This window comes from Labrus bergylta, chromosome 3 (genome assembly GCF_963930695.1).
Source record: "Labrus bergylta chromosome 3, fLabBer1.1, whole genome shotgun sequence".
Taxonomy (NCBI): domain Eukaryota; kingdom Metazoa; phylum Chordata; class Actinopteri; order Labriformes; family Labridae; genus Labrus; species Labrus bergylta.
The window spans coordinates 35,171,046-35,198,895 of NC_089197.1; the positions used below are offsets into that span (position 1 = coordinate 35,171,046).

Sequence of the window (27,850 nt, forward strand, 5' to 3'; positions counted from 1 at the left end):
AGCGTTTATCTTCTGTAATAGTCTGGGAATTAATCGTTCTCCACACTTTCCACACCCGTAAACTACACATACTTGATTCTGTTCTGTCTAGGAACCCAAAATAATACAATGATTTGATTTTATTCAAATATTGTGCGTACATTCCACAAAATACAAACTTGGTATTGTTAATTTTAATTTTATTTCAGCAAGTGACAACAATAATTTCTATAATCGGTTGTTTTCTTGATCTGATTCACAAGTGGGTTTACATAGGTTTCATTAGGGGAGAGAAAGTGCTCCATACTGCCTTCAACAAATCAACAAAAGAGTTTAGAAAGATAGATCAGCAGGAACTGTCAGGCTGCAGCAAACCATTTCAAAACTTTACACACAAACTTTTACATCATTAAAGCAACTGTCAACTAGTGAGCAAATCCTGAGGAACTGTTGCAACCCCTACATGAGAGATGGATCTGAAAGGACAGCATCACCAAGAAAACATTGTTTTACTTATTGACTAAGTCTGACATTGTGGGTGGTTGGACTCTTAAGAGTAAACCCTAACCTTATGCACACTAAAGCATACAAACACATGCTGCAGTTCTGAACATGTCGACGCACTGAGGAGGAGTCCATAAATGAACCAGCACATGAAATATGGAGCCAACAGAGACTAATCTCGTGTTACTGCGTGAGTATGAAAGGATAGGATCTTCTTAAAAATATGAACCCTATCTTGGTTATTTGAGTCATGGGGTTGTTTGTATTTTCTTTTCATCTCAGCCTGGCTAGCAGAAGACTTGAGGATCATGCAAAATGCTTCACGATTATTAACTTAAAATTCAACAAAGTTTAAAAAGGTGAAAAGATGCTGCTCTTGAACTATGGGCACATTTTAAATGGGACCTTCAATGTTTGCATGTGCGGTCCTAACCTGTTTCACACATACTGAACAGCACTTTCTGCAGACTTTATACATGTTGTTAATACAGTCACTCTCCTTATGGAATGATGTGAACAAAGCGAGCAGGGAGAAACAAAAATCTGATTATAATTCTAAAAAATACAATGGTATAGGTTAACACAAAGTTGGTCAAAAAAGAATTCATAAAGGATTGGTGCCTAAGACTCGCCTCAAATACCTCCGAGCTGCGTCATAAATGTTGTGCCAGTGAAAGATAATGAGGAGGAAATGAGTGACTTCTTTTAGCTCTTCTTGACATTTATTTTGAATCCTGGCCTACAGTTTTATATTCATAACATTGTGAAACATCTGAAAGAGTTTTAAAGGACCAGGCCCTCATAGGCGGGGCCCTCGGACTCGGGGGATTCTCTCTGCAGACGAAGATGCTCCAGTGTGTTGTGGAAGTGTTTGTTGATCTGCTCCGTTTCTTCGCTGGCCTCCAGGTTGGGGAGATCTTCCCTGATCTTCTGGATCAGCTGGTTTAATACCTGGACGGTCACCTGGACATGTGGAGAATGAGAAACGGTGTAAGTTTGGTATTTACATTGTTTTAAACATCATAAAGGACATTTCTGGTTGTTCTGAAGGTTAATAATGATTTCAGAGCACTTGCTCCTTTTAAGCCACTCAACCAAATCTGACAGTTAGCTGTAAAAATCAACATATTTAAGCTGAGTTCAGAACTGAAAATATGCAAACTTAGCCTTGCACCAGTTTGACTGAGGCCAGCTGTCACTCTCAGCTGCAGTACGAGGGGGAGACAAGAGAACAAGCTAGCTCAAAAGTAGGTTAAGTTAACCAACAGATGAGGGGGGGGATGGTGATTTTTTAAGATAATGATTATCAATGCAGCAATTTTTCCGTTCAAGATCCCCATCTGAAAATTGATAAACTAGTGGACGATCTGCATCCGCTCTCTACCCTGCAGACACATGCTCTGCAGGTTTAGGAAACCAGAGACAAAGAGATAGATAGAGAGAGAGTCAAGTGTGGAGCAGCAGAATGGTTTGTGAAACGTTTTAAGAAGGTAGTTGTGTTTTTCTGCTGATGAACATTGTCAAAGGAGCGGACACACAGAGGGTTAGTTTGTTTATTAAAGAGACGAGAGGTGCAGGTGTGTGTCGATATGAGAACTTCAGGGAAACTAGGTTAAGTGAATTTATGTCAATCGTGAGCAAACTTCAAATTAAGTTAAAGAATAAGTCATAATTAACCTAATATAACTAGCATAATGTCCCTATGTATTTCTAAACATATTTTCAATAGAGACACAGCATGTGGGTTCCAACAGTTTATTTTATTAAATGACTTTTGTTCCCAGAACACCGAGCCTGTAAAACTGAATGAAACGTATCCTGATGACATGTCACAGAGCTTTTCAGGCAGGTCCCTGTACTTCTACTTGTTTGCTGTTCTGCTCAGAGACAGTGGGTGGCAAAGACACACAGGCTTTGCAAATGTCAAGTGATGATATAATGTGTCAACACGTTCAAAAACACACACAATGCATCATAAACATGACATATGCACAGCTGTTTTTGGGATTAACTGGGCAGTCACCATACAGTCTGGCCCTCTTCTCTGTGTCTGTGGGGTGAAAGGTCAGACAGGAACTCAAATGAAAAGTGGCTGAGCTACTATTTGCTCTCTTCATGTTAGAAAGTTCTTGAGGGATAGTTGTGGCTTACCACAAGCATGAATACAACCAAAACTGTTGCTGTGAACATTTCTAACATGGCTCTATCATAAGCATATCATAAGGCTTTAAATTCACCATCTCACCTGTCTGCTCTGCAATTTCCCCTGTCTCTAAATACCCATACCCATGAGTCAGACTTTGCTTACTCTCTCTCTTTAAAGATTACTTTTGGGGGTAGGTCTCTTTCAGACATTATTAGTATGTAACGGTTATCAATAAGAAATCTGTTGAACTTCATTATTTTCCTCTACAATGTGACAGCACCATGGTATCTTATTTACATGAAACCAGATCAAAGCAGAGTAACTACAGTAAAACTAACTCATAGCTGCTCACAGCAAAGCTTGTAAAAGGAGACTCTGTAACATTTGTTTTTGTCTTACCGCATCGTTTTCCCTCTCGTAGAAGCAAACGTATCTGTTGAGGATTTCAATGAACAGCTGGACTTGCAGCGATGGGTCCATGCACTGGTTTGCAATCTTCAGAGCTTTCTTTAGACATTCCATCACCCGCTTACCATCGCGGATCTGCAGATGCATCATCAGTTGTTAGGAATGATTCGTGCATCAAAATATGTGAATACAGTGATGTCAGAAACCTACTGAAATATTATATATTATACTTATTAAATATTATCAGGGCACAGACACAGAAAGATGGTTACTTTCTTCATTGTTTAAAATCAATTGCATTTATAATATATATCAGAAGTGTTAGTTAGCCCTACATCATTTCTATGTAGAAGTTGAGAAAGATTTGGTAAGCATGCATGTCATGTCCACACTTGTAATAAAAGCAGCTGGAAGCCTCCATAAGCCCAACAGGAAGCCAGCTATTTCAAAATATTGATTTTGTTTTCCTGTCACTGCTTTATTTCAGATAAGGACAGAAACACAAACATGACTAAAGCTGTCATGTTCACAGCAGCTTACTGCATCAATAACCAAGAGATGTGCTTCATGACGCTCGATTCATTAACTCCATGGACATTATCAACATGTCAAGTGTTCATTAACAAAACTAATCATACACACCTCTTCACCATTTTTGTCAGTACTGCGGCCTGACCAAAAGAGGTGAGCACAGATACTGACGGCTCGGCACTGATCGGGCTTCTTCAGCAGCTTCGAGGCAGCCAGGGCACACTGGGTCCTCAGCGGCTCGTGGTTTTCTTCACTGAAACACCGCATCCGCTCAAAGGTACCGATGATCAGTGTGATGGCTGCCAACTGGGCTTTAGAGTCACTGATCTCATCCTCATACAGCGAAAAGGCCTGGAGAGGAGACAAAGGACAGGCTGGGTTAGAGGATGAACAGAAATGAGACAAAGGGTGGGACAAATATGTAAGACTGATAGAAAGGTATCCCTCGGGTTGACCGCTTAATATATTTTTTTTATTTCTTTTTGGGTATCTGTTAGTCCTTGGATTTTCAGGTTAATGTCAACATGCCTGTGCTGCATGTGCTCATCGTGGACTGCCTGGTTGATATGCCACATTAACCTGACACAGCTGCTTCTATTAGATACCGTCCATCCACTGTGCTGGTTTACATTTGGGATGTAGAGCGGGGAGAACAGGCCCATTAATCGCAGCTACAGCACCCGCTAGGAAATGCTGGCCTACTTTAAAGGTCAAGTCATTTTAGTGCAACATAGTGAGGATGATGAAGTTGAGTTATCACGCATATCCCGACTAATATATACGTCAAGTTCTGAAGTTGCTCCTTTAGTAACATTTTTATTAACCAGGCACAGCTGTACCATCGCTCTATTCTGAGAAACAAGGCTATTTACAGAAACAGTCATTTTACAGATCACAGGAGCTGCTGCCTCAGTTTGTTGTGTTACACAAATGTTACACTGCAGCCCATCTTATACCTGTGAGGTCATGCAATCTACTGAAGCAACTTCAAAAGATTTTGTATCATTTTCTAAAACATGTCAAAGTAGGACAAACCAATCGGACACCTGTCTGAACTTTCTGCAAGTCTGAGGCCTTAAGTGATTCAAACAACACAGAGTTTGTAAAATAGTAAATGGTTTACCTGTGACATGAACTCATAAGCTACAGTCTCATGGTTCTCAAAGCCAATCTCCCCTGCAGCCAGCGCCCCCTGCAGGAAGAGTCGAAGAGGCAGCTCAGCAAGCTCAGCCTTGATAAGTGCACTGATGGTCTGGTGGGCGAAGGAAAAGATCTTCTGGCACTTTTTTTCCCACTTGTCATCCTGATGTGAGAAAAGTTTGAAACAATGTCAAGTAAAAATAGGCAGCATCACAAATGCAGTCAAAGAGAATGTGTGCACACCGATGAGGAGTTTTCTTTGTATCTGAAGGCCAGCTGGTAGGCAGCAAACACCAAAGGAGGGAGTGTGTAGCGAATCCTTTGGTTTCCACCTGCACCAAAATGTTTCCTGGCCGTGTTCAAAATCTGCCAACAAATAAGAATAATGACTTCAATGAACAACAGACAACTAATCTTAAAGTTACACTTTGGAATAAGAAAGTTGTAAAATTAGGAGCAACTTGAAAGGTTTGAATCTTTTAAAGTTTTCTAAAGCATGCTGTAGTTTATCATTCTATCTTTTTATTTGGTACATGAGGTACAAACTGTGGAAGAAAACACTCACAAGGTATTGCTGATCAGGATCATCGGAGTGGAGCAGGTGGATGAAACGACCCACAAGGCTCTGCTCCTCAGCAAAGTCCTCTGGGTCGGGGTCATCGGCCGGTTGGTCAGGCTGGTCCTGGATCAGTGTTGATACCAAGTTCAAGATGGCGTCCACCTAGAAAAGACCAGTGAGGGAGTGCAAAGAATAAAAGTTAACAATGAGCTAATCACATACAAGTCAAATATCCTGCACAGGGACACACTCATGAATAGACAGAGCCTTCCTTTTTCCCATTATCATACAGAAAAGCTAACTTGATACATCTCTTGTACTTTGCCCTGCCAAAGCCAGATGCTTTCATGAGTTTCAGGCTGTTCTAACCAGCTGTTGGTAGGTTCAGTGTTACACTTGGTTTGACAAAGCTCTTCATTAAGTGGCAATTAAGGCTAGAGATATATTTGCTTTTAACTCTGCATGCGTGAAAACTGATGTGCCTTTGATAAGCGTATGGATGAAGGAGATGGCATCTAGTATAACACTGGAGAGACTGACTTACATAACTAAAGGAAGGACAAAAGAATTTGAAAATATGTGGAAACCAGAGCACATGATCCTTTTAAGATCGCTGTGTGTTGAGTGCTTGTGTTTCTTTATTTATTTTTTTGTAATGTTTATGTAGGTCTTGTATTTGTGTGTGTTAGATGTGTTTATTGTAGTTCAGTTATATGTGTAAAAATATATGTACAAATTTCAATAAAAATATTGTTAAATGCGTGTGTGCATGATGGCTGCCATGTATAAACAGGGATGTTTGTGGATAACTAAATAACAGAAGAAGGCATGGAAGTCAAAGTGGTACAAAATGTCTGTTTTAAGTGACTGCCCGTCCTGTCACAATCCCAAAATGACCTCACTCTTTAGTTTTTCTAGAAATCTGACCTGTTCCTGTGCCACGATGGTGGTGTTGTACTCCAGCGTGTTGCTCAGCACATAGCAGCTCATGCTCTTGCGTGACTCATAGTCAAAGTACTCAAAGAGTGGTGGGAAGTGCTTGAGCTGCAGCACGGTCAGGATGTTGTTGTAGGTATCCACTGGGATCTTCAACAGTCGGGTTAGCTCCTTTGACACTGCGCTGCTTGTTGCTATGCTGTAGGAGGGAAAAGATGGAAAGGGTCAAAGTCATACACCTAGTCAAGTGAGTAAACATATTCTGTACGAGTCAAAATGTGAAATGAGTGTGATGGTTTAGTTCATCACATACAGCTGTTTTGATTATTTCAAGCCGTTTTCACTTGTGCACCTGAACAGTTCTAGACCCTGAAATCTGGACGACAGGGGTTGGGTTGGAGGGGGGTTAGGGGTAATTATGATGCGTTTAAATCAACAGGTTCTGGGGACTTTAGGATTAATAGTCTTTGTATTTTGCTATGTCACAATTTGTCATATAGACCCAAAATATGGCAGCGGAACACGGTTCTCTAGCATGAAGTGAGTACAGCTTTACGGTACTAGCTCACACAGCAGCCTTCAGTTAAAAAGAACAAGGTCTCTGTACTGTTTGATACAATGTCTGAGGCTACCACAACAGCTTTTTCCCTGCTGCTGTGAGACTTGTAGCACAGGACATTAAGATGTGAAGGAAGTACTTCACCCCACACCTCACAGACTAAATGGACAGTTGACCACCTCACAGTGCAATACAAGTGTGCAATATTAACCTTAAAAACAAAAAACAGTGCAATTATATAATGTGAAAAATATGTGTGCAATAACCTCAGGTGCAATAAGAGATGTAGAAAGTAGAGACAAGAAAAAATATTGATATTTTCATTTCATTGTACAGTGTTCCCCTTTGTTATTGTTTTGTATTATATCTTTGCTTTAATACAGTGTATAGCTTCTGTACAGTTTATTTTTTATTTGTACTTTTATAATGTTATTCTATTTTAAATATCATTTTAACTTTTTTGTAGAAGCTGACTCACAAGAATTCAAATGTACCTGTACTGTCCTGTACAAATGGCAATAAACATCTATTCTATTCTAAGAGACACAAGAGGATGTGACAGATGAAGCACATAAGAGAATAAGAGTGAGTGAGCAAGAAGCCCAACTAGACTATATAGTGGACATGCTTTAACACTTAGAGAGAGTGAAACAGAAGGCTGCAGATCAAGCTGGCTATGTACTACGGGCGTTTTACGACATTGCAGCTGCACTCAGAGACCTTGAATGGGCCCCAAGGTGCAGCAAACAGAACTTATCCATACTGTTGTTTTATCTGCAGTGTGTCAGGACTTTGAGGACTTACTGTTCCAAGTTGAGCTTGTTGAATATCTCCACAGTTCCCTCCAGTACTTTATCCACATAGTCGACCCGGTCAGGGTAGCATTTCATGGCCAAGTTGATGAGCGAGACCTGAAGGGAGACCACGTCTTCTGATGGCATGTCCTGGCGAGACTGAAGCAGGAATAACAGAATCAAAACATTTGCTGTGTCAGCACAATATTTGACACAATTTTTCTTTTTTTTTTAAATCAGATACCGATATATTGACCGATATCTTTCTTAGATCTATGTTCGATCTGTAGAGATAGATAGATATAGATGTACACATTTTTTGTGTACATCTAACATCGTCACCTGTGGAAAAGATTTACACTAAAGACAACAAGATGGTCACTCAACTAGAAAGTAACTGCATGTACGTGCGTCACCGCTTGACACTGAAGCGTGATAATGCTTGTTGAAATCCATACAATGCCCTCTGCTGGTGAAAGAGAACTACTAGTGTAATACAATGAAACTGAAATGAAATGCTATTTGGTGAATAAATCTAGTAATATCGGCACATATCTGCGTTAAAATTAGCCTTTACCAATAGTCACTGGATATGTTAATATCAGGATTAATCAGCCAGGCTCTAATAAATAATTCTTCTGTAACATGCAACTATCATTCTTCCCTGTCAACTGTAAAAAGTAAGAGAGAGAGCAAATAGGTACATACTGTGACTGCATTCAAGTCAGTATTAGCCACATAAACACGCTTTAAAAACAAGTGATGTAGAAGAAGAAATAATAGACCTTCAATGGTGATGGGATTGAAACAAAAGATTAAGTTGTATCTCATTACAATGAACCCATCTTACACAGAGCACAGTTTGCCTGACTCTTGTAAAGCCTGACTCGTCTTAGCGAGCAGGTAAAGCTGATGTTCTTACCTGGATGACTGTGGCCACCTGCTGAGAGAAGATGTCAAACAGTTTGATCTCAGCTGGGATTCCAGGGCCGTCTTCTCGATGAGCAAACAGAGCCAGTCTGAAAAACAAACCAACGTTTACCCTGATGACTCTCAGACAGAAATAGTCCACCACTGCCTACATTGTTGCTTCTGCTTTTTGTGATCACATTTTCTGGAGTGTCTGTAAATTCACTCCAAGCTTAAGATTATGTAGCGCTTCCTGGCTTCATTTCAAATGGACACTAGTGTGTCAAACTGTACCTGTCAATCAGGGCAATGATGATGTTCTTGACGTTGACATGTTGATGGAGCTCGGCACAGGAGCGGAGGAAAGGGTTCAGGGTCTGAAGGTGGAACTCGTCTGGGAAAACCTATCAAGACAGACTCATTCATGTCAGGAGTGTACACATGTGCTTATACTTCATATTGTCAATTTATCTATAGAACAAACCCAAAACTGTTCTTTTTTTATTCACAGTCTGCCAAAAATAACATCATAGACAACAAAGGGAATCTGTCTTCAAATGTTATTGCAATATTGTTTGAATATATATTTTCATTTTTAAATCAAAACTTTAAATCTAACTTTAAAAATCCTTTAAAAAAAACTTTAAAATGTTATGTTTGCTACTTCTTTCTCTTCTTCTACTGTTCTGACACTAAAATTGGATCCAGTGCAATGATGCAGACTAGTCTACTCTTTTGCTGCAGCCATCAGCTTCATCATGATAGTGAAGAGCCATCTCATAATACACTTTGACAAATGCAGCTGCTGGCAGACGTTTAAAACTTTTCAAACCAAAAACTTTCTTAGTGTTTAAAGTCGATAAAGGAGTGCTTTTCATATTTCTGATCCACACTAGTGAACTAAATAAACCATAGAATTACATTTTCAACTCTCCCATGAAGACTGTTCCATTTCTCTTTCTTCCTCACTTGACCTCTATTTGCAGAAGTCAATCATATTTAAATGTCAGTACCAGTACATTATTAGAAAAAGCCGTTTGCTGCAGTCAAAACCTGTCCAAATAATCAGTGAAGGGTTGGCTGATGACAAGTTGGATCAACAGCACCTCTTTACAGCTGATTTCATCTCATGTCAGATGAAGAAATAACTTTTACGCTTAAGGAGGTGAGAACACTTTGGAAAATCACTGCACGAGTTTAAACATGATTTACATTTGGCTGAATGAACCCCCGATGTCTACCTGAATGATACACTCCATTAAATACTCCTGAGCCAACGAGTCCCTGCAGTTCACAACCTGCTCCAACACTCCAGCCAGAACAATCTGTGGGAGGGAAAAACAAAAGGTGTGAAGTCGACAGGTCTCAAGCTCCAAAATATTGAAAATGATTGAAGTATTTAGGGCTGTGTTAAAATTGGGTTCATTTTAATTAATGTGTCATGAAAAAAAAAATGATAAAAGCAGAATATTGACTAAGGCAGCAGATGCTGGGAAACTGACATTGTGATACCTTTTCTTTCTGCAAGATGGATGGCAAAATAAAGAAAATATAAAATTATACATAAAAAATGTATATACTTATAATTCAAAATGACAAACCATCATACTTTTCTAATTTGTGACTTTAAATTCTATTTTCTTTTCTTCTTTTTTTTTTAAAAATCCTGCACACTGCTCTGGCTCAGCATCACCATTTATTAGAAAGTGAAACACCATTTCAGTCCCTTTGGACCCTTGTCTAATGTTAGAGAGCACACTTGACAACAGTCCACAGTGAACTTAAATCAATTAAACTTTGAGCCTTCTTATCAATTTGATTATTTTATAACAATAAAAGCCCAACCAATATACTATCAACTGATATTGTTGCACAGATATGTGCCTATCACAAATATATTTATATGTGTCCGAAAATGTCTTGTCATGAAAACTTTTTTACAGAATAAAGGAAAGAATTCTCGGGGCAATTAAGCCTGATGCCATTACATTGTCTAACCAGCAGAGGGCTTTCTGACTTTCCTCTCAGCACTGACTGCAGCTCCTTAAGCAGAGCAAATGATGATGTCTGATTATTTTACTAATTAACAATGCAATCAACATAGAAAAGATCCATTTGTATTCCACCACATTTCTTCCCTTTATAAAGACGTATTACTAATGGGTTCATATATTACTGCAAAAAAACCGCAAAAACTATAGGAATCTCAAAAGTCCAAGTCAGAACAACTGGGCGGGCTGCAGACAGTCATGACTCAGAGAGACATGTACAGATGATACTTGATTTATGTGTAAGATGTCGCACATTCTGCCTAATGCTGTAAGTCGCTAATATGGAAATGACTTTACACACACACACACACACACACACACACACACACACACACACACACACACACACACACACACACACACACACACACACACACACACACACACACACACACACACACACACACACACACACACACACACACACACACACACACACACACACACACACACACACACACACACACACACACACACACACACACACACACACACACACACACACACACACACACACACACACACACACACACACACCTGTTTGTACTTGTCCACATTGACCCCCTCCAGCTGGCTGAGGCGAACCAGGTTAGTGCCAACCAGAATCCGAAGTTCTTGTCGTTCCTTTTCCCTCTTCTCTCGGTCTCGGCTGTGACCCTGATGCTGCATTCTTACCCACAACTTGTTCATCTCCGCAAAGTTCAGGAGGACAAAGTCAATGGAGTCATTGATATCACCGGTCATCTCCTCTGTTCCCCTGTGGAGTAAAGAAAAAAACATTTAAATACAGGGATTCATGTAGAAATGTCTAAAAGAAGCATTCTCTTCCTTTTCCAGATGAAATGAGAAGCTCAATATCCATCAAACTGTTTGTACAAGGTGGAGGTTTTACAGGGCCATTAGTACCACAGAAATAGAAATGAAATGACGATATTATAGTTTTTTTTTTTTAAAGTCATTTTTAAGCGACCATGACTTGCTGTGGATATAAGAGGATACTTTAATTAAACACTTCTGCTGATGAAGATTCAACAGGTCTGAAAAAGACAGGGGGAAACCTCTGTGGAAACTGGAGGAGAGAAGGGATCTAACGTTACTTGGTGGTGCATGAGTATAAACTGTCAGCCCGTGTCTGCAAGTGGGAATTGGTAAAAAGACCTTTCTGGATCAGGGGATACCAGTGACTAACATATGCCTGCAGTCTTCTTCACTCACCACCCAGAGTTCCCTGACGTACTGAACAGCTGATGTTTCACAGACCTTCTTAAAATTGTTCAAATTTAAATTTAAAAACCAGAAGAGCCAAAGGAACTTTGTCTTGAAAGTTTCACTCACTTGGTTTGCTGACTGTAAAGTCGAGCCCTGAAACTGTTCTAAAATATAGCATTCATTTAAATCTTTTTTTTTTAGCTTGTTAAAAACAGCTAAATTACATAGTACAATATGGCTCTGCAGCGAAGTCTAGCCTAGCTCCCGTGCCAGGAATCTGACCAGAATGTGGTTAGCTCAGCTTAAAGTTCTAATTAAGGCTGGGTATTCTATCTTAATAAAGCCACAGGTAACTATTTGAGGACATTTGGTAATGGCCACATTCATTCTGGTGGCATTTCTCACTTTAGTAGACGAGCATTGGATTCTTATGAGTCTACACAGCATGCTATGTGTAAGTCCAGATGAAGAGACACACAAAGCTGGACTTACTCTGGCTGCTCTCCATCATCTGGCAGTATGTTGCGGGTGCACTGCAGCAGGTAGTTTCTGAGGAAGAGACCCCTGAGCGGATGCTGGACACCACGACACATCTCAACAAGGTCCTTCAGGATGTCCTTACGAGACTGGGGGAAGGAGCGGACGTACACCACACCCACCGTGATTAGCAGGTAGCTGGAGGGGACAGGAAAGGGAAAAACGGCACTTTATCATCATTTATCAGACAGACAGGGACTGACCCCCCCCTACTGGCTATGAAGTGGAATTACTAAACAGGTATTGAACAAAATACTGTTTCAAGAAAGAATATTTAGACCATGTAAAGAGACGAGCATAGGAGCTTTCTTCATTCTTGACTCAGCGCAGGTGTGCCACCGTGTCACAGCCAAAAACGATAAATAGATATTTAAGGGAACATTTAAGTCACACAACACATGTTGTGTGACTTAAATGTGTGACCATCTACACACTCTGAACCAATTATTAAAGTTGAAAATATTTACTGATGTACATTGTATAATTTGTTGAGAACATAGCGTTCAATGGAAACCAAAATCATCATCCCATTAAGGGCTGGATTTAAAAATCACACCAAATATTCAAGTAAAAAATTAAAATCACAGTCCGATCCAACAGTCATAATTTAGTGTGTATGGCTCCTATGTGACTTTATGCACTCCCAACATTGCCTGCTCCTTATTAGTCTGTGGATGGTGTCCTGAGGTATCTCCTCCCAGACCAGGATCATAGCATCAGACTATGAGACTACGTTCCTGGACTGAGCTTGTTGGAATGAGTCTGTTGGCGGTGCATGGTGGTGTTCAATGCACAGATACATGGCGCCCCCAAAGGCTGCCATTTGGATTTAGGTCACTATGCCTGTATCATATTTGTTTGGTAGGGCTCTGCACTGTTAGTGCTCTTCCTGTTCCTCCTAGCACAAGAGGCAGATACTGTTCCTGTTTCTGGATTGATGTCCAGCCTCTTGATTTCTCCTCCATGCTGTTGAGACCATGCTGGGAGACACAGCAAAGTCTGCATGTATAGATGTGCCATCCTGGAGGAGCTGTTGGTGCTTGTCTTGCTTAAGCCTCTCCATTGCACCTGTTGTCAATTTCATTTGCACCAAAGCAAGTGAAACTGATTCCCCATCACTTTTTCTTTTAATGGACAGACTAATATCCCTGAAGTTTAACTGACTTGGTGTTATACTGTGCCCACTAAGTGATGCCTTTGAGAAGTGTATATATTATCCCAGTGGCACAACACATGCATTTAACATAAGACATGAACTTTTTTTTCCTTCTTAAACACACAGGTACCCCTGCTGATCACTAACATGAGCTATATAAAGTGGACAAGTGGAGAGCTCATTTTCAGAGATTCATGAGGTAAGAAACCAGGTCAATGGATTTACATAACCTTGTTATTAACCTTGGTGTTATATATGTTATATAACTAACTATGTGATAAGAAGCATGTGAGATTATTCAGATTGACTATTTGAAGGTCTCTTCCCACTACTTGTTCTGAACCACAGGTCCACTGTATGTGCATGGAGGGAGTCTATTCAAAGTGTTTATGACAGTTGGAAGGAAAGATGGTTGAAACTCACAGTCTGGGAATGATGTTGCCTGCATACTGGACCAACTCATAGAGATCTGCCACTTTACGTCCCTTGGCAAACTCATCAGTCAGATAAACTTCCAGGTAGTGAAGTTCATCAGAGATAGCCATATCTGAAAAGACCGTTAGGGACTGCAGAACCATCTACACACAATAATCCATCGCTGTGCTACATTTAAAATGGTACAGCAGCCTCTGTCCTCATGTTTTCAGGAACATCACTGGATAAACTCTCCAACTTCTGACAGCACACACACTCTATCTAAATCCCATACATCATCATGACAGAGCTTGTTTATTTATTAAATCACACTTGCGTCAATACAAAAATTACTAACATGCATGTAACATTTTAAAACTATTTTTTTTTTTATAAACTTGACCTGTCTGAGGTCAAAGTAAAGGTCATTTAATATATCTTTCAAACGGGAGCTTCTCAGTGTGCAGATCTTGTTTACTAAAGACCCTTAACACAACAACAAAGAGTCTAAAGGTTCTGTTTGGTTCAACCCATCTGTGTGAATCAGCGTTTTCTGATATAAACTTTATTAAGAACACAGAACATAACTAACTGATGCACATCTGCAAGACTCAATCAGAAGCCGTTTTCACATATGCACTCCGATAATATCTAGATATTTACAGGAGGACTTCTCCAGAGGTTCTCCTGACCTAGCCGTTCACATATGCTCCTCACAGCGGGGGACTATCCCTGTCAGAGGGGAGGGGGGGCGGGGGATTTCCTGAGGTAAGGTGTGATGTAAATAAACAACGTGGAAGTAGCGGCCGAAGCAACAGAGTCCACTACACGACGTTATAATGAGAATATTTGTCTTTATATCAATGCTATGTGTAATCCAATGGAATGACAACATCCACAAAAGAGAGGAGAACAACATACTGACCAACAGAAAACAGAATGCAGACGTTTAATTAAGTGCACAGAGATGGCGTGCAGACACTTTAGGCAGTCACTGTTTATAAAGGTCATTCTCTTTTCATTGGCTCAAATTGAAATCTCCAGAGTATATGCTGCCGCGTTCAGACATCAGCTCACTCTGATATTCTGTGGATAAAATACTCAGAGTCTGGAGGAGAAACTCTGGGTAAAGTCTGCACAAAAAATGTGTCTGTTTGTGTTCACACACAGACTGAAGAACCTCCGGGTAGACTAATCTCCAGAGTTTTTCAGGACATTTCTGTATGTGTGAAAAGGGTTAGAGTTACAGTATCAAAGTATACCCCTGGTTACAGTTGACTTTTGAGCAGCAGAAAGTCGACAGATGGAAGGATTTGTGATGTGTTTAAAATGTCATTTGTAACATAAAATGTCACAGGTGTGATATGATATTTAATCTCAATGAGTCTCTTTCCTGGTTAAATAAAGAATAAAGAAAAATAAAGAAAGTTGATTGAGTTTCACAGAAATAATTGAAGTTACCTGTTAAATAGATATATGTTTTACCTATGATTGGTAAATCCTCATTAGTGAATGTGGAGCATAATTTACAGTCAAAAGTGAACAGTCTCATATGTATCCTATTAAATGATTATTATTCATTTTTTAAACTGTGTAAAATGTAATTACTTAGGAATATTAAACAGAACAAGTATCCCTCCATATGACCCTTCAGGTAGCTCTCAGGTCGGTGACCCCTGATATAAAGTGATAATTATTTCTGCACTTTTGAGTCTGCAAATGATTTCTTACCTTGAACACCTTTGTTTTGAAGTCATTTACATGAGCAAGTTTTTCTTTAAGGCGGGGTCAGGTTTAGGGACATGCACATTCTGTCGACTTAAGCGTCATCCCCCTCGCTACTCAGCACCAGAATTACTTTTCGGTTAAACAAATTATTTATATATATGCTGGTCAAATGTTGTGCTCAAACTTCAATGCAGATATATGCGAGTCAAAAATCTTGTTCAAACATGAACTGTGTTTTCCTCAGTAGTACATCTCTTTTCTCTTTCATTCCTCTAAATGTACACAGACAAAAGGACAGTCCAACTGCAAGAGATTGTCTGTTTAATGAGTGTTTTAATTCTGGATTGGTGCAGAAGGGTTTTAAAACAAATGGAGGAATGATCAGTCATCTAGAAGAAGTCTTTGTTAAATCTGATGGATGTTACTACATCATGAGCAAGCACATACGTCTCTTTTCACAAAAGGATCTGGTATTTGTAAATCTAGAACCGAGTTTGAGATGCTTTGGTTTTTCAAATGGAAAAGAGGTTTATATTAGTTGGTGATTTTTTCCTCAGCCTTCAGCTGTACGGGCTGCAAATGTAATCTTTATGAACAAATGAGCCGATTAAAGTGTTTCCACTAAAAAGGCTTGTTTTCTTTCCACTGAGGGATTTAACAAAGTTCTACTCAAAGGGCTTTAGAGTAGTATGGATTGCCTAGTGTGAGTACGCCCTAACATTTAGACAGTCAGACAGGTTTAAAGAAGATAAAGGTCACGTTTCAGTAATCCACAGGTTGAAAAAGGTGCGATGCATAAAGAGTAAGTGAAAAGGATACAGAGCTCATAGTAGCTCTTTGGAGACAGCATGGAGGTCCTCAGCTCACCCAGCATATTAGAAGCATGCTTCAGAGCATCCATCAGCTTGTTCTTGTCCTACAGGCCACACAGAAACAGAATCAAAACCATGACATTTGAAAAGAAAAAACAACAATACTTTATACCAGTTTTGACACAATGGCATCACAACAGTATTTGGTAACCCTTACTCCTAAAACACAGTGAGCAAGTGAACTTTTGCTAATGAAGGAAGGAAACCCGATGTACTATACATATATATATATATTTATATACACACAGCAGTGCTGCAGAGGAGGAGGAATTAATTTCTATGCAAATGGTGCAGAGGTGTGTGTGTGTGTGTGAAACCGAGGGCACATCGCACCGTCTGTTTTCAGACAAACACACACGCACACACTGCATCCTCTCCATAAATGTACACGTTTAAATAGAACAGGTTGTTTTGTATAAAATGTGATTACTCTTTGTGATGTACTCATACCTACACCGACTCTGAAGCCAACATGCAAAAGTGATGTTCCACTTCAATTCATATCAGATGAATATTTGATCACTGAAAAACTGAAATGTTAGCAGAGATTCAAAGGTCTGGAACATGGCCTTCACCCATGGGAAGAAAATAAACACAAATGCATGAGATAAACAATTGACTTGTAATGTCTGATAGGTAATCATGATGTGATTGGTAAGTTCCAAAGGAAAATGTCTAAGGTCCAAAATGTGTGCTGGAGATGCCGGTGTTCTGCCTTTGAGCTGGTAAAGCTGCTGTCCACAAAAAGACATTTAGAAAGAACTTAAATGATCCTACCAGGCATCGCTTCATCTGGAAGGACTGGACCTTGACAGCCTGGACAGCTTCATCTAGAAGCTTCTCTTGCTCGTCGTGGGGAGACTGCTGAGTGGTTGGCTGTAATACAACAAGAAAAAAAAACACATTGAATTCTTTGCTTTGTCTACCATCATTTTTTAGAGTTAATCAACTTTATTGTTATCACTTTTAAATGATAAACTGATTTATCTTCAGGCATAAGTTAAGTAGCAGTTGACTTTATCAACAGACTGTCTGAAATGATGGCAATTTATTATTTAGCTACATTTATGGAGAAACTAAATAAGTTTGAAAAACACTTTTAAAACCCCTTTATGATTTTAAAATGATAAGGACTTGAGATTATTTCCAAAGATTTGTGACAGGGCTGATGTTTCGCATCACTTCATCCAAACTGTGACAACTTCACCTTTTGTTTCCAACAATCGTCACATCCCCGTTTCTTGAAAATAACCATGCAGTCATGGTGTCAATTCTTTTTTTCTACATTTTTTTGCACGTCTAGCCCAGTTCAAATCAGAATGTGGAAAGAAAAATGGCGAGCATGGGTACACTTTTGTTTGAGGATGTGAAATGTCTGACCAATTCAAATTTTGCATACACACACAAAATAAGAAACATGCTGTAATTACTTATCACGAATAGTGACCTGCACAGATAGAAATAACGATGTATCATTTCACTATTGCAATTGCGATTTTCTCATGTGTAATAGTTATATCGCAGAACATGTGATGTCAGTCATGTGACCTGTTTGGATTTGGGTTTCTCTCAAAGGCATATCTATCATAGTAAAGGGAAAATTGGCATAAAAATTGAACATGAATCTTACCTCTTAACTGTTTAAAATAAAAAAGTTATAAAAACCTTTCAGACACTTTGAAACTGTTCAAATGCTAAAAGATGCATTTATTACATAGCCTAATTTGTTGTTGTTGTTTCATTAAACTGCAGTAGTTTTTCAGGGTGTAAACAAAGTTATAGTTCAGGCAAGCACCTGAATGCTGTCTAAAAATGACAAATATGTTGGCATCATTTCTGTTAGAAAAAGTCGCCCATGTATTTGTCCAAGTTTTGATGGACTAGCTCTTCTTTTACACACCTTTCTCATGAAGTACAGTTTTGTTCAAAGCTTCAGTACTTTTCGAAAGTGTCTATGGTAAAAAAAAAAAGACTATCATTTCAAAATGTATGATATTGAAAAGGATTTAAGTATACATTTTAACCACTTTAATTAACATTTTTAATGGGTCATTTTCAAAATGCAGATGTGGTTATTGCAATATATCTAAGTTTGCTGAGGCTGTGATGTGATATCTTTTTTAATGTGGCACAGAAACTTTTTTAATTACCATAAACCAGGGGTGGGTAACTGGCGGCCCGGGGGCCACATGCGGCACTCGTCAACCCTCAAAGTGGCCCTCAGGTCAATTTTTATATATCAAAACATGAAGAAAACATGACAAAATCTGCCATGAAATCATGAAAACCAGAAATATGTCCATAATAATATTTGATCACTGGTATATGTTGAGTTAAATTTGAGACATAATTGACTGCAATCGTTTTTGTATACTACAATTTGGCCCTCTGGCAGTGACAGTTAAATGAATGTGGCCCTTGCTGTGACCAAAGTTGCCAATCCCTGCAATAAACCCTTCCAAACCCAGGTGATGCAGTAGTAGGCCTTTAAGTTATTTTTTTTTTTACGAGGTGCAACAACACGTTTGGAACAATGTCAACACATTTACAAAGTGTTTCAACAGCAACATATACATGTACTTATACTTATACTTATCAATACATTTTAAGCTAAAAAAAAAACAACTTCTAAAAGACAACTTCTAAAACCTAAACATCCGGATTGCACTTGAATGCATCATAAGCACTTGAGTGCTCAACTTCGCAGCCCAGTTACAGTTTCTATTTGAAGCCTTTAAATCACATGTAGCACTTTGTTCCCGGGTGGTGTCATTACTGCCTGAGCAAAATACGTATATCAATGTTGCTTATTTCTTCTGGCTGATGTTGAAACGATGTCAGGAATAAAACATATAGATTAAAGTGTAAATGACACAGCAAAGCGGAACAGCATGCTAACAACAGCTAGCGTTTAGTTGTCAGTCACCTCTTAAGGTAATTAAACATCTGACCCGACACTTAACACTGGGTATTATGTTTAATCAAGAAGGTGAATAAAGCAACATGTTGGTGGTTTTAGTAGTCTTTCTCCTGGCTTGTTGTCAGCTGGTATCTTGTTCTCCTAGCTAGCAGCTGTCTGACGTTTCGTTAGGCCACACACACACACACACACACAAACACGTCTCATTTTGTCTAGTTTGCGGTTACGTTAGACTCCAGAGATCATATGCTCCTTTATTCAAAGATAAAGACGTATCGTAAGGAAACGTGTTAATGTATAACATCTTAAGTTTATAGAGAAAAACGCTTACCATGATTATTAGATGTGTATCTGGTCAGTCGGAGAGGCTGGCCTGTCATGTGACTCACATTAATGCTGCGTTCACGGTCTGTCTGAACTCTCTGCTGCAAACAGCAGAGGAGAGGCGTGGCCACTGTTCCACTAACATCACAATGCTTAATGTGAAGTTTGTTGTTTTCTCCATTTAACTCAGGTTTATAAAAACTAAATGAAAGAGCTTAGTCCAGGGGTGTCAAAAGTGCGGCCCGAGGGCCATTTGCGGCCCTTGAGGGGATTTTTTGCGGCCCGTGACTTCAGATGAAGAATCAAAGATTTTGGCCGGAGGCCTTGATTAAGATTGCCACATTATCTTATTTTTCTTGTTCATGTTAACAAGGGCTGAACAATATTTCTAAAATAGAAAATGTTCAGTAACATGTATGTTGTTGTTGTTTTTTTTACAGCTTTTACTATTTTCCACATTTTTTTGTAAACTATGTAAAAAAACTGCTGTTTTTGCAAACAAGCAGACTGTTGTTTAACCATTTAATGACCTGAGCTACATGCAGAAAGCTTTTCCAAAAACATGAGCCACATTACAGGCTTGATTCTGAGAAAAAAACAAATAAAGTAGAACAAAGAAATCAAAATATTTGATTTCCTTTTATTAAAGGGTTTCTTTAGCGAGCCCTTTGATTCTGATCTGCAAAGCCTTACTATTTTTTCAACTATATTTTAAAAACGAAACCTGTGGCCCGCGAGCGATTCTAACACAACAATTTTGGCCCGCAAGAAAAAAAGTTTGGACACCACTGGCTTAGTCCAATGTCTCGGGAGCATACTACTGCCACCAATTAAGGATCCATAAGTGTGTGAAAGGATGAATTTGATTCCCTCAATTCTTTTAAATCCCTTCTTAAAACTTTTACAGACTTGCTTTTATGTGATGTCATCTTCTTAATGTCTTCTCTTACTGGTTTTACTATTTTTATCTTCTTTTACTTCTTACTGTCCTTTTATTTATGGTCCTATCTCGTATTTATGCTCATATCTTAATCTCCTCTTGTGTTTTAACTTGGTAATTTCTTATCTTGCTTACTTTGTCTATTCATGTTTCATATTTATATTTACTTTGTATTTTTATTAATATTAGAGTTTTTAGTTTTTTGATCCTTTAACCACTTGTTTCTATTTTTTTTACTGCTCTTACCTTCTTATTGCTGATATCTTTTTATTTGCTTTTATCTGTTTTAGTTTCTAACATCCTTTTAAATCTCTGGTCCTCTTGGTCTCAGCTCGTGTTGTTGGATTCTTGTGTTGCCTGGGTTCTTATGATGGTTCTTATGATGGTTCTTATGATGGTTCTTATGATGGTTCTTATGATGGTTCTTATGATGGTTCTTTGGATGGTTCTTGTGTTGCCTGGGTTCTTATGATGGTTGTTATGATGGTTCTTATGATGGTTCTTATGATGGTTCTTTGGATGGTTCTTGTGACGGTTCTTGTGATGGTTCTTTGGATGGTTCTTATGATGGTTCTTTGGATGGTTCTTGTGACGGTTCTTGTGATGGTTCTTTGGATGGTTCTTGTGATGGTTCTTGTGATGGTTCTTTGGATGGTTCTTGTGATGGTTCTTGTGATGGTTCTTTGGATGGTTCTTTGGATGGTTCTTATGATGGTTCTTGTGATGGTTCTTGTGATGGTTCTTTGGATGGTTCTTGTGATGGTTCTTGTGATGGTTCTTGTGATGGTCGGGTTATATATGTCTGGTTGTGTATCGTGCACTATGGGTTCTTTTCTGTTGAATTGTATTTAATTATTCTTAGTATTTTGCATTTGTTTGTTCTTGCTGTTGTTTATGTTCTTCTGTGTTTGGTTTAGTTTGTTTTTGTTGTTTGTCAAAGCACTTTGTAAACCTGTGTTTTTAAAAGGTGATATATAAATAAAGTTATTATTATTATTATTATTATCATTATTTGTGAAACAATAATGTAGAATGCTGAGTGGAGGAGTAGACCAGGAAAGCGCAACATCTTCAATTTCTATTAAAATCATCTTTATTGGCATGACAGATCAACAATCTATGTTGCCAAAGTAGAACAGGAAAGTATGAAGATTAACAAATGATTAGTTCAATATAAACAATATACAAATATAAAGAGATCAAATATGATAGAGGAGATTCACAATAACTATTAATCACTTAACAGGTGTAATTATAGAAAACATTGATTTTATACTAATATGTCTTAATGTGTGACAACAGTGAATATATTTAGCAGCTCATACTGCACATTGACTTTTCTCCCCACATAGATGGGGCAAATTGTGATGATGGAAGATGAATAAAATCTGGTTATATAGGATTGACTGGTTCAAAGAAAGTCTCTCTTGAATCTTCATATTTGTCAAAGTAGGCTGTGTCCATCAGTATTTATTCTTCATCTATCATTAACATTATGTCTTGGAGTTAAATGTGACTGAAACACTAGTCCTACAACAATATTTGAGACAATTGTAAATATAACCATCAAAATTCAAACATTGAACAAGATAGGCTATCAGCTTCCTCAAGTAACTTAGCAAAGCCCAAACATAAATCATTGAGGAATGTGTGTGAACAGATGAACCAATGATTGGTGGTCAGTTTAATTTCACTAAAAGATCACACACAAAAAATTAGGTCTTTATTGTTGCACACATTAAAGGGGGACAATTTTTTAACTTATCCATTTTGATTTGATGAAATTAAAATCTGTGCATTGAGGGGAGTTGCTGATCTGACAGACTTCAGCCTCAGCTTCAGCTCTCTGTCTCTGTCTAGTATGAGACAGCATTTCCAATATAGCAATTGCTATGGTTGGGTGTCAAAACTGCACTTCATAAACCAATGGTTGATGTCACTTAGACTATATCCATGTTCTAGTCTATGGGCTAAACCTGCTTATTCTGCACTTCAGTCGGATCAACTTCCTGAGGTTGATTAACTCTTCACTCACTGAATGTGGATGTGAGCACTGTGGTTGTTTCAGTTTGACTTCTTCTTTATGATGAGGCTCATGTGAATGTATATCACCTTATCTATTATCACGCTAACAAGATGCAGGAGCCCTTACACACTATTTGTTTAGCAGCCACATAAGGGGTACATCTTTAACCTTTGCTGGTGCTTTGTGAATTAGACTATTTTCACATCTGTTAAAGCATAGCAAACAGATTCTGCATAACATGTAGCCTAATGTTTCATTGTGACAGTTGAAAATGTGGAAAATGCCTCATGTTTCAGTCTGCACAAAGAGCACAGAGGAGCAGTTAATGTTTTTTTTGTTGTTGTTTTTTTGGGCTTTTTGTGCCTTTAATGGAGAAATAGGACAGTGGATAGAGTTGGAAATCAGGGCGAGAGAGAGAGAGTGGGGAATGACATGCAGGAAAGGATCCACAGGCCGGATTTGAACCTGGGCCACAGTTAACATTTTAGTGTCAGTTATCACAAAGAGGAGGACGAGCTTTAATGATTTAATGGCTGACTGATCATCAGTACTGGTGAATAATAAGCAAGGACGCTTGCTGCTATGTTTTATTGATTTGTTTGTATTACCTCGTTTATTTTTTCACTGTGCCTGTGGACAGCTCAGCTATATAATGTGCCCCAATCACTCCTCTGCTGGGATTTATTTACAGAGCTCACAAATTAAAATCAGAATCTTTGCATTGAAAATAAATAAGAAATCCCTATTTGTAGCAACAACAAAAAAAGTGTTTACATTTGTTCCCAGGTTAGTTTGACTTCATGGATCTGGGTTCAAATTTGTCAGCATGTTATTACAAATTGTATTATTTCTTTAGAAGCCTAATGGAATATGAATATGCACACTTTGTCAGAGTTGGGCTGTGCCTTCAAAATAAAGGTTCATGTAAATGCCCATGATGTTATAAATATAAATTTATATATATATATAAGAGATATATGCAGATATTGTAAGTTAACTGCTGTGCTAAAGTCCCACATTTTAGAAAAAAATAGCAAAAAAAATGCAAGTGTTACTGTTCATTAAATTGGGTTATGCAAATTGTAAAGCTGTTCATTCTGTTTCATATAAAAATCTATTTGTCAGGTTTCCCATCAGATAACATGAAACTAGGCTTACAAATAGTGGCAGCAGAAATAATCTGATTTCCATTGATCAATATGATTCTGAATTTCTATTTTAGAAATAATAGTGGACTAACAGCCTTAAGCAACGCTTTGAGCAGAGCTCTCATCATATCACTTTCACAAGGAAAAAAGCTCTATACAGTCATTGCTCTCTCTCAGGGATACATCCCAAATGGTTGGAATTGACATGTAGCTGTAGGATTTACCGTAAACGTGGTTAAAAAACGATTTCCTTATTTATAATCTCTTCAAAGATAGGGACAAAAGTATTGCCAGAAACAAATCAACAAACCATGAGAACATATCATGTCACTGTGTAACCTCCTGAATATGACCTGCAGCTTTAATAGTGGAGTGATGCTGCAGAATAAAGGGCAGTCAGACAACAGATCGCTCAGATAAATACTTTTTCATCTCAGTTGCACTTTTAACTTGCCACGTGTTTGGTCTGCATTATTTATTAGCCATAAATGAACATTAACCATAAAAAACTATTAAACTAGTTATTCTACAATATTGCAGTGTGGAGGAGTAACTACTACTAAATATTTAATTACAATTGGTTGGACAACTCTATTTTTAGCTTCTTAAAGGTTCAATATGTAAAATATCTACTGAATTAAATCATACAATGACCTTACTATATCATCAGACATTAAAAAAAAATGAAATGTTAAAGTGCTGTCTTTTCTGTCAACAACGCAGAAGCCAGTATGTTCTCCTAATAAGTTTTGATTACCGAATGGTTTTGTTTTTTGTTTTGACCCGAGAAGAAAGCGGTTTTAAGGCTCAGCGCCTCTCTGTTTGCCAGGCAAACTGAAACCGTGTTGCAGCAAAGTGGAAGTGGGCAATCGGACTAGTTCACATACCCGACCTAACAATCCCAAGCTTTTTCTCTAATAAGCTCAAAGATGTAGAAACACTAGGATACATATTGGAGATGCTTTTGAAAGATGCAGAGAGGTTAGAACGCAAGAAAGGTTACGAGACCATTTAGAGCTGGCTAAACATTGAAACTTCAGTGTCTGCAACGTGGTAACCTGCATGCACATTGACTATAGGGAGGAGGTGGGGGGGAGACAGCTCTCTCCAATGTTTTAAATTTGAACTGCTATACTAGTTTTAAGCTGCGTGTCAAGTTAAATAATGCTCCGTCTGGTTGTTCCTGAGAACCAAACAGAGACAGATGTGTTCATCTGTAATGAGAGGCTCCTCTTACATGTGTGGTTCAGGACCCTGACACAAAGATGCATTACAGCAAAGCAGAAGTGAATCACAAAGCTTGACAAATGTCCCAGTGCTGCTGCACCTGAATGATACTTTCTCCTTCTAGAGTTTCCCATTGACTGGGTACTGAGGTCATTACACAACAAGAAAGAATGCTTATTGAAATACTCACTTAAAATATCACTTTACAGATTATAGATTAGAGTAAGATTCATGTTCAATGTTCCTCGTATCTGTACTCCTCTAAAAAAACATTTTACAGATTGGATTTAAGAAACCAATTTTCCTAAAACGACAATGCCTTCCAGTTTCTCTATGCCTGTTGGCATGGGGCTGTGTCCAGGCACTGAGTTCTGCAGGGGTGGCCTGAAGTTTGGCGTTCGAAGGTGTTGTGAGTCACATGGATTATATCCTCATCTGGGAGGCTGCAAAGGAGCAGCTTGACACAAGAATGCATTCTGTTTTGGATCAAGCTGACAAGGCCAGTGCCACACTCAACATGTCCAAGTATGAATTTGAAAAATGAATTGGCTACTGTATATAATCTCAGCTAATGACATGAAGCGAGATTCAGACAAAACGAGAGCTGCGCAGGAAATGAAAGAGCCAACACATGTAAGTGAGCTCAGGAGTTTCTAAGGTTTGGTGAATCATCTAGGGAAGTTCAACCCAAAGGCTGAAAGAGACAAACCACGAAGAGACGTATTGTCTAGCAGGAACCATTGGTACTGGGGTCATAAGCAGCAGAGGGCATTTTCCAGTCGAACAGCCATCTGCTGCAATTAAGTTAGGCTTGGAAAGTGGGATAGGGAGAGATGTAGAAAGAGAGAGATGAATAGAGACAAAGAAACAGAGCAACAACAATAACATTAACAATGAAAGGGAGGAAGAGAGGCTGTCATATGAAAACTGTCAATTCAATCTAGTTCATGACAATAGAGAATATTATAATTTCAGGAATGTAAGAAAAGTCAGTAAAGATGAGTTTTTAAAAAGAGAAATAAAACAGGTTGAATCAGAATGACTGCTCAGATAAATTCAACATTTTAAGGAGTTTTTGCCCCAGCAAACCTCATTTTCTCTCGCTGGTTAATCCACAGCTTCTAGTCCAGTGTGTTTCTAGTTCTACAGATTAAAAGATCCTCTGCCAAACTGCCAAACTATTTACATGCATGATGGTTCAAGAGGTCAAACATATATCAAGGTGCAAAATGAATTGTAGAATAGCAAGGACACAGGCTATTGGGCTTGGATGTGATCAAAAATGTGTCAAGATCAACACTAAAATGTTTTTAAACTGTGGAAATCAACTCTATTCAGGCATTACTGAGGTGTTCAGCAGAATGGGATCAACAGGTGGACAGAAAACCCTAAAAAAGACATAATTCATGGTCAGTTACTTCAGGGTTTCTGGGCGCCATGACATGACACATTTGGCTCGTCCATCACAACCTCAGCCAGCCTCTGATATTGGTAAAACCACACCTCCATAATACTAGAGACTCAGCAAAAGCTTCACATTATGCTCGACAATATCTTCCTCTGATGCTTTTAATACCATTCATTTTTTAAATGATACAATATTCTTATTTGAACGATTGATAGTATTGAATGTACTGAAAGATTTTAAAAAACTATTTTTCATGAGAAAAGTGTGTAAGAGAAGAACGAGTCCATCAATAATTATTGCAACCAACCAACTGCAACAAGAGATGCTCATTATATGACAATGCTTTTTGTTCAACCATACTGTAAAAATACTGTCTTCTTCCCATACCAAATCATTGTGCTTTCTTTATATAATACTTCTCTGGAGAAATCACAGGTCATGACATTTCTAAAGCTGCCTGAAATTAAAAAGAACAAAACACCATAGCATAATAAATTAACTCAATAATCATGTAGGCCAGCTACAAAGAAAAAAAAAGAAAATAATCAATATTAAATTAAAACCTTACAACAATCAGTCATACTTCTAAATTTCACCTAGTAAGATTTTCTCTTAGTCAATCTTTCTCTCAACTTGACTCTGTTTATCTCACCATGTTTGCACAACAAAAATAACAAAAGTATCTTGAAAATGTTGAGCTGATTGGATGTCATTTGAAACTGTCACTAACAACATTGTTCAGCTAGAGATTGCTGACCTATTATTTAAACTCGTGGACGGAAGTCGGCATTTTAAACCGAAGGTGATGGCTGCAAGAGAGAAGTTTATTCAGACATTAACATGCTCTATTCGATCTGCAGAGTCCCTCTGCACCTTTAAGAAAAAGCTAAAGACCCAGCTCTTTCATTAATACCTACTAACTTAATGATGATGGTCTCCATATTATTGATGATGATGATGGTAATGACGATGGTTTTTGTTTGATAACAATGACTTATAAGATGGTTTCTATACTGATTAGAGCTCTCAAGAACTGCCGTCAATGTTGTGCTTTGCCTCTGGTCACTTCCTGTCAGCACCTGTGTGTCCAATCAGACTCAAAGCTGATCGTTTGCTCTTACTGACATTGTTCCCTTTTTTCTAGATCCTTGGTTGTGTTGTTCTTACTCTCTGATGTACGTCGCTTTGGAGAAAAGCGTCTGCTAAGTGAATTGGAGAATTGTAGAACATGCTGTTTACTGTAGCTCTGACAATCTCATACAGAAAAATAATAATAATGTCAGCTATCATCAGCTTACGTTAAGTAAGTTTCTCATCAGTATTAACTCTAACAAAACAACACGTCCTGCTTCATTTCATGTCCAATAACTAATGTTAGCTGACACATTATACAACAAGACAAAGTTCTAAAAGAATTCTACACTT

The 27,850-nt window shown here is 38.4% G+C and overlaps 1 protein-coding gene across 1 annotated transcript; it reads right to left on the bottom strand.

Annotated features, from left to right (window-relative positions):
* Nucleotides 1-162: 162 nt before the first annotated feature.
* On the bottom strand, nt 163-19,815 carry vps35 (VPS35 retromer complex component). The gene is made up of 17 exons (XM_020641429.3): nt 19,684-19,815; nt 17,210-17,308; nt 16,380-16,476; nt 13,842-13,965; nt 12,218-12,400; nt 11,054-11,273; nt 9,707-9,790; nt 8,760-8,869; nt 8,479-8,575; nt 7,567-7,715; nt 6,195-6,402; nt 5,274-5,429; nt 4,952-5,074; nt 4,692-4,871; nt 3,680-3,919; nt 3,029-3,172; nt 163-1,446 (listed from the first exon to the last, which is right to left on the bottom strand). The coding sequence occupies exons 1-17, from the start codon at nt 19,684-19,686 to the stop codon at nt 1,267-1,269; spliced, it is 2,397 nt and encodes a 798-aa protein (XP_020497085.1). The 5' UTR covers nt 19,687-19,815; the 3' UTR covers nt 163-1,266.
* Between the last annotated feature and the right edge of the window lie 8,035 nt (nt 19,816-27,850).

Bases quoted from the DNA above. Each gene is read 5' to 3' on its own strand.
- vps35 (XM_020641429.3), bottom strand. The intron at 11,274-12,217 runs GTAAGTCCAGCT...TTTACTCCACAG, and splicing joins GATGATGGAGAGCAGCCAGA to GGGAACAGAGGAGATGACCG. The intron at 8,576-8,759 runs GTACAGTTTGAC...TTTGTTTTTCAG, and splicing joins ATCATTGCCCTGATTGACAG to ACTGGCTCTGTTTGCTCATC.